At 37.0% G+C, this 15,194-nt stretch overlaps 1 protein-coding gene across 3 annotated transcripts in view; it reads right to left on the minus strand.

Moving 5' to 3' along the window:
* GRID1 (glutamate ionotropic receptor delta type subunit 1) overlaps positions 1 to 15,194 on the minus strand; it is a 511,185-nt gene that overhangs the window by 221,736 nt on the left and 274,255 nt on the right. For all 3 annotated transcript variants that reach the window (XM_052677974.1, XM_052677976.1, XM_052677975.1), the window contains exon 4: positions 1,047 to 1,252. In XM_052677974.1, the coding sequence (XP_052533934.1) occupies positions 1,047 to 1,252 (206 nt within the window). The remainder of the gene's footprint in view (positions 1 to 1,046; positions 1,253 to 15,194) is intronic.

Here is a 15,194-nt window from a genome sequence, read left to right on the forward strand (position 1 = left end):
ACTGAAAATCCTTCTGCATGCACAAACACATCTGAAATCTGTCCCTGTGCTTAGTCCTGCTGAAGCTACTCCTTTGCCATGTCTATATATGATAAAATTAACTCCATTAGTTTTAAAATTACCATTGAACATAAATATGGAGGATTTACTTATGCTGCTATCTTAAAAAAAAAAAAAAAAAAGCCCTAATGAGCTAACTTGATTTTTAAAAAAAAATTCATTACTTTTTAAGTTTAGCAGACTATGATGTGGCAGAAGTAATAATTAGAAATAGGTCACATCTATATTTTAATTTCTTGGTTCAGCCTTATCCCTGGTTGGCTAAAAAAAAAAAAAAAAGCCCAATTCTTCACTAATGAACATACGTAAAAGTTAGGCTGAGGATCCAACTCATATTCTCAAATCTGACATATAAAAAGCTCTGCAAAATAATCCATTATTTAATAATTTAAAGACCAGATAAAACTAATTAGTGCCAAAAATTAGCCCTTAGCACAACATTAATTATGAGTTTGCCCAACAGCCACAACCCTGTCCTAATGAGCATTAATGACTCCAAGAAATCATCAAGAAAAAGGCAAATATACAATTCCTATTTTGTACTTGATAAAACACTGTGATTCAGATGCCAAACATCAGTAATGCACACTTTTACAACAAGTCTGGAGATTTCCAGAGATTATACTCCCAAACATGTTATGTTTCATTTCTAATATACCACAGCAGATTTTCAAGTCACTTCAAACAGTGTTGAAATCCAAGTACTGGTATGAAAGACAACCAAAAAAAAGAATAATTTCCCCACTGAACGGTGTTTTATATTGAAAGTGCCCATCTGGCCACCACCACCCCATTTGCATTTTCTGCAAAGTTTGCATTAAATGAAGTACATTACATTTTTACACTCTGAAACTGATCTGACAAAGAACATTCAATGCTTACCAACCATCCCTGTCAAAATCTACCACTTCCAAAAACCCAGCTAGGTATCACATAAGTCATCATATACATTCTTGAAATCTTGATAAAAATAATTGTTCACTGACCTCATTAATAAAAGTCTGGGCTCCTCGTGGGCTTAGAAGTAAGATAGCCCTTCGTAATGTGTCCCGATAGCGGTTCAGCTCTTCTGTTTTCATTGTAGTGAAAAGGTTGGCAAAGACTCTGCTGATGTTCCTGTCCACTTTTTGTAATGACACATCAAGTCCCAGCCTGGAGGCCTGATCAAGAAATCCCTGCAGTCCGCGTATATCTGTAACACAGGAGCAAAATAAAAAAAAAAGAAAAGAAAAAGACCGCTGCATCAACCTCTGCCAAGCATCACTAGGCAAGCATCACTAATTAGGTGGAAAAATACTCTTTTTTTCCTGCAGTGCTGTCAGGATATCATTGCACACAGCCTCACAGGTCTAGAGCAGCTATTGCCCATAGCTCCCTTTCATAGGTAATGGCAGCAGGGAAAACCCATCAATTCCATTACCTGGAGGTTTCTGAAGCACTCTTTGAAAGAGCAGAACACATGGCTGCATGGCTGTGGATACCTCCCTTCAGCAGTTCAAGGACACAGGGCTGAACCCTGCTGAGAGACAGTCCCACCCCAAGCAAACCACAGCTCAAATGCAGAAAGCCAACAGGAGATGGCAAAGCAGGGGGATAAAGATCTCACCTCTAAGCCTCCCTCCTTCTTGTTCAACTTGACTAATGTAATATCATGCATGCTTTTTTCTTAAAAAAATTAAGATGTGCAGTGTATATACAGCCCTCCTTTTTTCTTCCCCTTCTACAAATCTATGAAACAGTACACAAAGCTCCAAAGTGTTAGGATATATTAAACTGTAAAAAATATAGCATTTCAACATGGGAAATTATGCAAACAGATCCTTCAAAAACTGTTCATTTGAGCTCTGCCCCTCAACTTCAAGCTGATTGAACAAAATAAGTTTTGCTAACCCAATTTGTTAGGACATTAACATGGAAGAACACATTTCATTATACTTTTATGCTGAAAACTGCTGGTTCGAACTGTACTCTGTCTTCATGACAATCAGCATTTTTCAATAATAAATGTCTGAGTTTTTATTTTATGGAGAAATTTCAAGCAAGGAAAAGGTCAAAGCTTATATCGAACCAGGTTGCTCTCATTATTAATAGTGACCTGACAGCAGCTGTATCATGTCATAAGGAGCCCTTAATTTTATTTCAAACATATATAGCTTGTTTTGATAAGAAGGTATTTTTAACTCTCCTCACATTCGCTTCTCACACTTTTATTATGAAAGTTCCTGGGTGAGACTGTACAGTGTAAGTTAGAGTAAACATCCAAATATGTAGCCTTTTTAAAGCAAGAAGAACAGAACATTTGGGACAAATAGTTTAATGGAAGGCAGCACTGCTGCTTCGTTAAATTGCAGGGGTTGCCCACTGTAACTGTAACAATTTTTATCTCAAGTACGTGAAGAAACTGGAAATATGCTGACTGATGTGACCCACAGAACCTCGAAATACAAATGCAGCCATAGCTGTTGTAGCCAATGGACAGGCCCAGGGAGGATGCCTCCATCAGGGAGTCTCACCCCAAGCCTTTCATACACAGCAAACATCTCCATTCCCTCGACTACCCCTGGACACAGAACCAGGCAGCTGGCAAAGAGGAGTGGGCATCATCTTTTTTCTTTGTACCCAGACACAGCTCTCCTGAGCAGGGTGGGTGCTGGGGCAGAAATGGGAGAGAGCCAGGTTCTACTCTTCCCTTCAAGCTCAATTTCATTAACTCACTACCCCACCATCCTCAGCACATCAGAGAGATATTTACTGCTCTCTCTTCAGAAAACTTTATTACAGCACTAATGATCTCTGTATCTATAAACTAGATTGTAAAACCTGTTTCTGTTTGTTTAATTCTGAAAATAAGAATGTTCTCTCTGATAAAATTTTTATTATCAATACCACAAGGCACCAGTGAAGAGAAGGGATCAAAATCCAACCTTATTCCTTGTTGTCTCATATGAATAGGCTCTTAGATCACTACCAATCTTGGTGTGACATGATCATGAAATACATAGATGAGCTTCTTTTATCTTTCCCCACAAGTGTTGTATGAGACATAACAAAAGTAACATCTTGCCAGATTGCACAAGCTGAAGGTCTTAAGTCCAACATCAATTAAGTTAAGTAGTAAATACTAGTCCAAAAGTAAGACACTGAAAGTTACCTCCAGTATATTCACACTTCTATCTAAACATGGAAATGATCATTAATGTGATTCACTCAGATTCAGGAAAGAGTCACAATTACGGGGAAGCTTCAGAAAAGAACAGAAATGAAGCTAGTAATGTGATGACCACAGTAGACTTAACTTGGACAAAGTCGCTGAGATGATGCCTTCAGCCAAGCCCATGCTCAGCATGGTGCCCTCATGGGGTTCTGCTGGTGACACAGGCAAGCCCACAGCAGCTCTGCCACACACAGGTTATTTGCTAGGCATGCTCAGTCTCCAAAATCCTGAGTCACTGAAGAAAGGATGGATTGGAATTTGCCAGAGGAAATCAGCACTCGTATAACTGCTAAATATTGCAGGTTGCTGAAATAATGACAGTGACAAACAACTGTTGTCTACAGGTTAAAGTATTTTATTAACGTTGTCAAGCCAAGTTTGGATTTTACTAATTTAAATTCAATAAACTTGTGTTCGTTCCTATACATATGCTCACTTAATGGGTCTGTGATACTAGAAAACTATTTTTTTAATGCTGTTTAGTCTTTCAAGAATGACTTGAATGACTAGTACTTGACAAACAGTAACTAAATATGTTTACAAAATACATAGCTTACTAACAACCCAATGCCTGTGTAAGCATCTGAAGTCATCATTGCACAAAGAAAGCTTGTTTACCAAAAACTGGCCATGCTGATATTGCTCTAAGTTTTTCTGCTTTATGTTATGACCCTCCAAATCACTGGTTAGAAAAACTGCTGTAGACCAGCATAAAATCCTTGATGTATACGGTAAGACAATTTGGACTTGGAAGAGCAATTTGTATTCTCTCACAGTATTTTGTATTCCCTCACAAATTTTTTTTTTTCCAAAGCAAAATAGCCTACTTCCCAATTTAAAAAAAAAAGGGAAGGACTCATATTTTTTCCAGCTTGACAACAAAGCAAACTCTGAGATGTAAGAAACTGTCCAAGCTCAAGTGTACAAACACAATCTGTCAGTTTTTCACAGATATAAATGAATGTGAATTTATTCAGTGTTGGCAATTAGAAAGAACTGCATGACTATATCTTCCTCAATGCTGACATGCCTGTTCCTACACGACACGGGAGGAGGAGAAGGCTTGGTGGGAACTCAGAAGTGGAAGTGGGAATTGAAGAGCAATTTGCAGGGGTGACTAACCAATTTAGCTGCCTGACTAATGGGACCTTTCTTCTCAAATAATTATTTGCTATTGTTACCAAGAGGACAATCAATTCTTAAAACGTATGAGTACAGAAACACAAACACATGCACATATGCAGGAGCATCTGCTCATAAATCATAATGAATTAAGCTCAGCTTTATTTTGTCTGACATATCACATAAGAAAATAACTTGATCTTCCCTTTTTTTTTCTACATTTAGTAGATAACAAATCCATTCAATGTAAAATAAAACCAGATCTTTGTTCCATGGTAGTTCAAACAAATACTAACAGAAATTCAATTGTGAATTTATTCCTATAAATGCATTTGTTAAGTGCATGTACTTTGTCTCCTGTAGTCTTAACAGTGACTCTTTATGTTTTATTAATGCTTAAATTCTAACATGAGAATTATCCTGAACTACTAATAATAATTCCTCATGCCCAATCATTTCATACTTCATAGGAAAAGCACAGCAATCTAAACTCAACAATTGTTAAACACAAAGAAAACAACAGTTTGCTGTATCTACACAACCCACACCCATCTCTGCCTTTAGCAGTTACTTTACCTCAGGGCGTAGCCTATACTCAACCACAGAAGTCACTCTGTGTGATTTTAATCATCTCACTGCCCATGTATATCCAGCACATTTAACACGGCAAGCAGGACTTCAGAGACAACATCTGAAATTCATTCTTTAGCAAGTATCAACTTCTTGGCAGTGATGCAACATCTCCACTCAAAAAGGAAATTGACACTACGCACAAAAAGATGAACCTCTTTCATAAAATGTATCTGTAAAACCCTATAATAATTGGATATGTTTGAAGCACTCAAGTGTTAAATAGAGCCACGTGAAATTAGCAGGTTGTAACTGGAACTAACTCAGAATTACGTCCTTCCATTTACATCTGGCTTGGGAGATGGCTGTAGCTGAGAGCCCTTTTCTTAACTCTGACAGATATGCTCTGCATTCAGATTTGACAACAGAAGATCGAGAGGATACATTTTTTTTTACTATGACTGCAAAACAAGGGCAAGCTATAAAAAAGGGGGATTTATTGGACTATAAGATAAAATCATTTACTGCTTAAGATTATGTTGATCACTGCACTGTTTATTGGAAGACATCTCTAAAAGCATAGCACTGTATGTGGCATTAGCTTCCATTAGGTGAAGCTTCTTGTCATTTACAAAGCAATCCATTTTTATTGCATTACCTGCAATCTTGATTACAGAAAAAAAAAAAATATTGGATAGTCTATGATAACATTTGCTGTCATTAAATTGTAGTATCTGATTCTTGGCCTTGACACAAACAGCGTAAAGCTAACACTTTTGTATGAAACAGCTGTACAATTGGGCACAACTGGCCTCTAAGGATGGCTCATGGCAGAAAGGAATTTCCAGGAGGTAGAGAGCAGTATATTGTCCTTTCAACATCAGTTCCTTAACCCCAGTCGACATAAAAAGAAGCAGCACATGACCAGGAAATGTGCCACCTTGGACAGAAAAAAGCTGGAAGGAAACAAGCTGGTGCTGAAGGCTAGGCTGGAGAAGCTCCAAGAAATAATTTCACACTCTTTCACTCTTATCCATCAGCACATAAATTTTAGGAGCACTGAAGTATCATCACCAAGCTGTATTATCGAATAACCCACACCAGTCTTTTCACTTGTACATTTGTAAAAGAGAAAAGTAAATAAGTGTGAAAAACAATGAGATGAGGCAGAAAAGGCTGAGCTTTTGAGTTCCCATTTGCTTGAATGTAGGCTCTACACTTCACACTTCTGCATTCTATTTATTTGAGCATAATTTTGGTGATATTTTTCAGCAGTAACAAGTGTGTCAAAGAGAGTTGGATGGTTTCATTATTTTAGCACTCATACACTTCTAAAAATACATTCCATTTTCCCAACATTTTAGAAATAATATCAAGACATTTTTTTCCTTGTGCTTAAGCTTCAAGAGAAAACAAGAAAAAGTTCCTTTTCTTAATGGATATTTCTTACTTTTAATAAAAGGATATTCTGCTTTATTGCAGGTTTGTATCTTCTGATTATGCATAATATTTCCCACTCGCAATTTAGTTTCTTAAGACAGAATAAAATACATATGTAGGATTCACTGGTTTGGAAGATAATCTTCAAGCTCTGAAATGGCTCTCCTAAACCACTTCATTTTCACAGGTTTCCTTTCATTTTACATCTTTTCACAATTGCAAACTGCTTACATAAGAAATAAGGAATAATAAGACTGACAAAAGAAACAGATGCACATCCTGGAGATCAGACCTCTGCTGCACTGTACAGTTTCTGAATGAATGATTTTGAATATCATCTTTGGGTTCTTGGTAGAGATAATAACCTGCCTGAAGGATTTGAATATACACTAGTAGTTTAGCAAACTGAAAGCAGACATGAGGAGTGGCTCCTCTTCTTATGTTAATAAGTAACAAAGTTCTCTTCCTTCAAACAATTGGGAATAGAATGCAGCTTGTGCTTCCCAAAGGGAATTATTTTATACATACCATCTATACCAATTCAACTTCTAGCAAGCACTGAGATTTTCAATCTGAGAGACTCACAATGCAATTCTGACTGTGTAAGTAGAGTGTTTAGACCAGAAAAAAACAACAGCAAAGTCTATAACAATATATATGTTATGACTACAGTAGAAGATACGACTAAATTAATATTTGAATGTACATTCTCATTAGAACCCACTGAAAATGTAAAATGACATGGCTAAGGCTGATTTTCTATTTCTAAAAAAAACCTGTTTTTCCCCTCTGTTCTTACAATCCCTCACTATGCATGTAACATCTCTCTCCACCTACCGCATGTCTGTCTGTATATTTCAACAGTCAATGCCAAGGTAATTGCTGACAGCCAGATCATTCTTATACAAACGATGGAATGCACCATTTCAACACTGTCTGTGATTTAGTTATCTCCTTCTTAAGTTTCACCTGAAAAGTTTTCTGCTAAAAAGACCCTTTTTGCTCATTACATGCTTCTAGATATGCCAGAAATCAAAATAACAGTTTTCTAATTTCACTCAGTAACTAATAGTCATACAAGTACAGTAAATCCATGAAGCCATAGCTCTACTTCAACAAAATACAATTTCATTATTTTCTTCTTCTTCTTCTTCTTATTATTATTATTATTATTCAACTTACATAGGAGCAGCTATGCCAAATGAGACCAAATGAGAAGCTCTGTCTTGCTCTACAACCTGTTTTGGATAGTGTAAAACAGGAGAAGTCACACAGCGATACTTCCTTCTAACACTCTGCCAGCAATTCACAGTTGGCAGTGCAGGGAATACATCAGGCAGACATAGTTCTTGTGCATTGCTATGTATTCCATAGCTCTATTTCTGCATCATAACCCTCAGTGCCTATAACCTCCATAGACTAGTAATTTTTCCTTTGTCCATGTAAACTATGAGTGGCCAGATTAAGTGCATCTTTAGCAGTTTTGACCTGGGAATTTCCAGGAACTCAATGGACTTTCTTCCCACCTATATATATATTTTTTTTTCCACTTTACTTTCCTAGGTAGTTCTACTAGTATAGATCAAATACAAAACAACATGCCAGTGCTGGCTCTGCTAGACCAACCAGGCACTATGCAATGCCCTTCAGACTTAGAAGCTGCATTGCTTCTTCTCAAAAAAGTTAAAGGGAAGAAAAAAAAAAGAAATTCTGAGATTTCTGGAAAGAATAAAGCAGACTAGCAGAAGTGTAAGCTTTGAAAAATACAGGGAGCATTGATTTGCCATTTAAGTCTAGATCACAGCCTGACATTTGACCACTTCTCAGAAGAAACTGAAAATCTTACCGTGTGTTTTGATATGAATGCAAAGGTATAACCAGAACCCCTTGCGATATCAAAGGCTGAGTTTGTACAATGGCTAAGAAATTATTTTTATTAAGCAGTTACACTACATGCATAGATCCCTTTATTACATTTTTAAGTAAGGAAAAGGTCTACAAACAGAGACTAAACAGATATCAGTGATTTTTCACTCCTGAATGGATGAGGAAGGGACAGAAGAAATCAGAAAGTCAGATCTGTTGCACGTACAAGCAAATGGTTTCAGATTTGATTTGCAATAGGAGACAGATGTGACTATTAATAATATTAAAGGTTACTCTACACACTGATGCTTCATACCTGAAGCAGCTGGTCCAGTCTGAAGCTTCTCCAGAGGCCCAAGAGCAGAAAAGCTTTTTAAAGGCTACAACAGTCCTTTCATATTTAGCATGCAAGCTCAACTACAGGTCTCTCCTGCTGGATTTTAATGCTTAGCATTCAAAAGCACAAGGGAAACCACCTCAGGAAATTCATTACTGTTGGAAAAAAAGTGGACATATGCTGCAATTGTTGTAAAAAGGAAATTCACTGGAGAACTAGCATTTCTATTCAAATCACTCATTGAATTCTTCCAAGTGCAATAATTGCCAACTGTTTGTCCAATGGTGAACCACTTAAGTGAGCTGTAATAGCTCCTCATCTCATTACTGTTGCTAATATATAAAAACACTTCTGAGGACAATATGTAGTGTTAGTGCTGTATCTTCTTTTAAGACATGAAAATAGAGATATTGACAGACATCGTAATTTTGCAGACATCTTAAGTTTAAACAAATGACTGCTTTACATCATTTAAATTATCTTAAAATAATGAAGATAAACTACAGAGCCTAATATTTGCTCTGGCTGAGTGTAAGTAATTCTAAGCCTCCATCCACCAAGGCATTAGGAAAATGTACTTGTATTTTTCTTCTTTTGGAGAGATTTAAAATGAATCTTCTTAAAACCATGTGATTTTACACAAAAATCTGAATGAAAATCTAAGGCTGGGATTTTGGGACTCCAAGCCTGTTTGCTCTACTGCACTTTTACTGTTGTTATTGTATTTTAAGCTTGGTTATTATATTTGATACATGATGTACATCCTTCAAAAATAAGTCCAGTCACCCTAAATTAGATAAACAATTGCAAACAAGTGAATCCTGAAATAATTTGAATGGATAGAGAAAATGTCTTAAATAGAGAGGCAAAAGGCATCTCTTCATTTTGAAAGAGAACCTGAAGGCAACTGAGAATTTGGAAGAGATTGATTCTTTGTAGCTATGCAAAGACAAGTATGCATAGCCAAATGTCCAGCAGAGAGAAGGAAGAATTGCTCTCTTTCATTTTAATGGAATGCAGAGTAACTGTCCTTCTAGTTTAAATCAACTTTAAAAACTACACATTCCAATCTCAAGAGAGACTGCAATAAAATTCCTGCAGATAAAGAAATTAAATTCCCCCTTGAGGAAAGGCTACTGGCAGGAAGACCTTACTCTTTTATATGTGCAACTGTAATTACTGATTGCATTTATATACCACCTTTCAGCTTGGGTGCTCAATGTACTTTATAAACACCTGCACTGTATAATAAAGTATACACTATAAATATACATTACAGAAGCTAGTTGCTGTTATACCTACTTAACTACATGTTAGCAAATCATAATTCAACTCTGTTGAGGAAACATTCTCCCTCTGCAGTGTTTCTGTAGGTTCAAGCAGAAGAGCCCTGGACACAGCTGGCAAACAGGCTGTAGGAGCTGCAAGCTCTTGTGCTGATGTGACCATCTGGGGGTTGAGTTCTCACAGATAAACTGTGACTTCTCTCTAAGGTTACTGCTTCTCAACCAGTCTCAGATTTGCACAACCACATCCTTACTGATGTGTGTTTCATAATATCTCCAGACCTTTATGCTAAGAAGTCTAAATTATGCTTTGGTTGTTGAAAAAATTCCACTCCACTTCTTTCCTTTTCAGAGCACGCAACACAATTTCAGTATGGTGGCACAGAATTCCAACCTGAGTCAATCCCAAACTATGTGGCCAGTATTTGGTGACTGGCTGACAAGTCAAGGACAATGGTGAGCATATTTTTAGGTCAGAACTCAGGAAGAAGAACCCTGTGGCCACTCTGTGTCATTCAAATATTGTTGATCAGGCTGTACGTAGGAGAGGTGGCAACTGAAATCTGGAAATTTCTTTTCCTTGGCTCCTCTTTTCCTTGTGAGCCATTTGCCTCACAGAGTGTATTTTTCTACAGAGACTGAATGCAGAAGATCAGCATTGTTCTTTCCTTTATATTTTGAAGCTAATTTTTGCAGTACTGCCTCCATCTAACTATGCAAAATCAATTACAGACTTCTCTGTTTTCCAGTGTAGTCTGTTAAAAGCGAGAGAAGATGGATCCCTACTGAGATAACGAATCTCTTGTGGCAGCATGAGGGAGCTGAAAACAGAAACTATGTTCATGTCACATATAATGACCATCAATTAGTCGGTCTCATAGTAAGAAATTAACAAAAAGACAATTGCAAATTTTTCACTTGCATTATGACAGCCACTTTCAGTATGATGGCAAACACAAGTATTCTATTCTCCAGCAACATGACTGATCCCAGAGGGGGAAGAAAAAAAAAAAAACACAAACATTCTGGCGAATAAAAACACGAATTTGCTTATATTTGTCATCAGTTAAAATATCCCCAGGCATCCCTCTGTTAGCTTCAAACTTTTGGAAAATGTAACGAATAATGATTCCTGAAAGGACAACTGGTAATACTGAGGTAGCACACTGTACCAAGATGAGTGCCAAAAGATTCTCCACTCCTCATACTGTAAACAAAAGTAACACATTTTAATAGAATGAAAAATGAGATGTTTTAGGCCTTAGTCCTACAAACATTCAAGCACTTATTCAGTTTTGTGTGAGGAATCTCAGCGCTAAGTCCTCTCTCACGTATGAAATCTCTCAACATATGAATAAGTGTTCACATAGATACTGCACGCTGTGATTTATTCCTGCGGTTATGATCAAGATAAACACTTCAGCTGTGTGGAGTGCACTCCTACCTTTCAGGATGTGAAGCTCTTTTTTCTTTAAGTAGTAATAAAAAAAGAAACAAGCAAAATCCTTACACCTTTTTAACCAGCCCTCTTCTCCAATCTTCAGGCAGGTATTTATCAGCTTGTGGCTGTATTGCAATAGGCAGCTACTCCGAAAGCACAACAAACTTGCTCTTGGAAAGCATGCTTTCCATTGGTTTCATATGTGCCCAGACAAGTTTCACCAAGGCACTTCATTACAAAAGTAAAAGCCATCTTGAAAACATAGCTTTTTTTTTCTTCTCTTAACTACATTTGTATATACATTTTATACATCTTAACTACATTGTATATACATTTGCAGTAGCAAAGAGAAATATTTACAAGCCTGGAAAAATACTGCCCCTCACTGAGGGTTCTCTCTCAATTTACTTAGTGATACTAGCTTTTTATTTGCATACTTACAGACTATAGCATATCCCATATATATGTATATATATACATAAGCATATCCCATATACACACACACCACACACATATATATATATATAAGAAAATTAAATGAGAGCTATATGCCTCAGTGTTTAAATTGAGATTCAACTGTTGGATTCATCAAAACAAAGTTTAACTCCTCCAAAATCTGACAAGCTTACCTCTTTTGAATATAACTATTAATATGAAGGCCAGTTAGGAAGCCCAACATACCCTAAGGTTAACATGAAGAGGTCTACTTTTTCTCCCCTAATTAACCTAATTCCTCAGCTGATGTCCTGTAATTTACTGGAAAGGCATTAGGCAATTCTGAATGCCACTGGGAAAAGATTTATCATTAGAAAAGGATGTAAGGAACACCACTGGCTGAGCAGCACCGTGCAGGTGCCAATAGCATCCATGTGGGCTGGCAGACCTGCACATCTTAATGTGGTTCACCAAAGCAGACACTGTGCTAATTGCAGTTACTTCAAATAAAGCAATGGCTTGGAAGAAGAGAAGTTATGCCAGAAAGAACAGGATATTACTGCCAGGCATCCAAAAGCCCGATCGATCAGGTAAGGACAAGGCTTTAATATAATTACTGACTCCTCATTTTCTTATCCTTCAGAAAAAGCTGGAGAGGAGGAAATAGCAATCTCTGTAAGAAATAATGCAATGAAAGGAAAATGAAAAAGATTAAAAATACAACTAAAAATTTCACATTAATTTTACATAATTTAATGCCCAAGAGGGGAAAAAAAAAAAAAAAACAAACACTAAATCTGCTTGGCTCATGAGAACTATTCAGATTCAGCATGTGATGCTTTACTACAAAAGCATGGAAAGTCTGTTTGAACTCTAGATGAACTAGCTACAGGTTTTCAAATTAATACACTGAAGTTTTTATCTTTATCTTTTATTTTGCTCCTTGCTCCAGGTAGAATAAATCCCTGCTTTTTTTTTCCTAAGAGATTACACATTGATCTGCCCTCTATATAGCTGTAAGGTAACTTCCATGTACTGTAAATAATCAGAAATACAAAAATGAGATAAGGGCTCTACCTCACATTCTCCTAGCCCATTCATGCTCCATGTACAGATAATCCTGTTTTAGTTTTCTTATAGCTTGAGCATAAACATCATGATAATCATAGTGCTTTGATGCTATTCAATACACTCTAGCATTTCTGTGTCTTCAAAGTGTATTTGATAGTTAAATTAATGAAATTCTGGGAGGTGTGAGGCTAGAGACTTCCTAGCAGAATGTGATGTAGATCACTGAAACACCAGTAAAACACTTTTCTAAAAAACAGTCAAGAGTCTTTAGAAGGCTGAGTAACTGTCTTTTACACATCTTTGTTACTTTAGTGTCTTAGGTTCACTTCAGTTCAGGTGTTTCTTCCAAATCCCTTCATTCATACATTCATACAATCATTCCTCATAATATCACAATGCTGCTCTTGGTCACTGAGTACATTAACAGTCTGCGCCTTCTTTCTTCTCACCCTTATCATTTATTTAGATCCTTCTCCTGATATAAAACTACATTGACTTATACAGCAGCACAGACAATATAGTCATAAAGTTCAAGGAACGAGACAACCGTGTAAGCTGCTGGAAACACTCTTATTTCAAAACCTCCTGGCAAGCAGTTGCAGATACAGTTTCACACTTCATTTCTTTTGACATGTCCCCAGAACCACTGCTGTGCATATCTAGTGACAGTATTTGAAACTTCACATCCCAGCCACCTCCAAGGCTCTAGTACATATCTACTGTTTGCATGAAAAAGAATCATTTTTTCCCCTGAAAACAAGTACTCACTGTCTGTATGAACACAGCTCTTTTGCTCAAAGGAGTGGAATGAGCAAGCAGCAGAATGTATTTTAACACCAGAAAGAGAGGGGGCTGGAAATTAGGCTTTTGAGAGTGACTAGGTCACTGATTATATTCTTCATATAGCGAGATCTATTCCATATGTATAATGTCTAACACAAAAAAGCTCAGATGCTAAGTACTGTATGATAAGATCCAGATATACGTTTCCTTTCACCCACTATTACTAAGACTTTCCCCCTCAATTTTTCCTGTTGTTTCTGCTCATGTATCTTCAATTTGTGTAGTGTACTCACATCCAACACAGTAACTCCCACCTCTTTTCTCCTGTGCTGGCTGCTAATTCAAGGGGCAACCACAGAACGACTGAATAGTTCAGTGCAGAATGAGTCATTCTTAGATTTATAGGAAGAAGTTACTGTGATGTGTTTACACTCAGAGAGGTTTACCTATGTGTAAATAAGTACTCTTTCCCAAGCCGTTCTAGAAAAAGAGCTTCTGAAAACATGAATAGCTGCTTAGATCTCTGTAGTATGAGAGGCAGGGAATAGGACTTCACTACTGGATCAATAAATAACGAGCAATGAGAATATTTCCCTTGAGCAAATAGGGTACAATTTGAGCATAGAAGCCAAAGGAATGAATATCAACTACTCAATTAAGGATAAACATATCAGGACTAAAAGAAGACCACATGTACTTTGCATCCGGCTGATGACAATCTGAAGAGACTGTGAGAAAAAAAAAACTACTTAAAAGAGAATGAATCATCTGAAATTTGCAGGGGATTTAGTGAAGTGCACAGTCCCATGGGCTAAAGAGATGTGAATAGAGATAGTAAGGCTGATTGTGAAAATGAAACAACTGGACAATGAGGAATGCCGTGGGAATAGAGAGGCAAATTCTTCTATCAGCTAGAGAACAGAAAGGAAGAAAATAACATGAGCATGTTGCCAAGCCTGTTGCTTCATTTACATTTTTTACCTTGTTCTGGGAAAAAGGACTGAGAATAATATAAATAAACACCAAAAACATCACACACACACAGCAACTTTTCCAGGCTTAGATTCCAGAAAAGTGGAAAGGATCCTTCCCCAGTAGCAAAGGCAAAAAACAAACAAACAAACAAAAAACCCCTAAACTTAAAGCAAAAAATGTAGTAGCTATTATCTAAGTGAGATAACTTCTCCACAACAATGTCAGTTCTCTTCAAGCAGCTGGATTTCATCTCTCTGAGGCAAAAAAAAAGATATTTATTACTTTAAATTTTTATTCAGAAATCAAATATAAGATTCACTGTGCAAAACTTCAGATAACATGCTTTTATACAGGACAAACATGCATCAACATAGATTATTTTGTTCATAAAAACTGTTTAATTCTAGCTACAGAAAATTTTGCCCTCTGTGCTGCTGTCTCCAGTTGCTCCTGAATGGATGCCAGCACCTCCTCTTCCTTCACCTTCTCTACCTCATTCCACATAAGACCAGAGGTCCCCTTCCCACTGTTCCCATCCCCAGGATACAAAGGGAGAATTCCCCCCACTCACTCCCCTCCCATCCCTCTGCTGCC

Source organism: Tympanuchus pallidicinctus, unplaced genomic scaffold (genome assembly GCF_026119805.1).
Source record: "Tympanuchus pallidicinctus isolate F22 unplaced genomic scaffold, pur_lepc_1.0 scaffold16, whole genome shotgun sequence".
Lineage (NCBI taxonomy): Eukaryota > Metazoa > Chordata > Aves > Galliformes > Phasianidae > Tympanuchus > Tympanuchus pallidicinctus.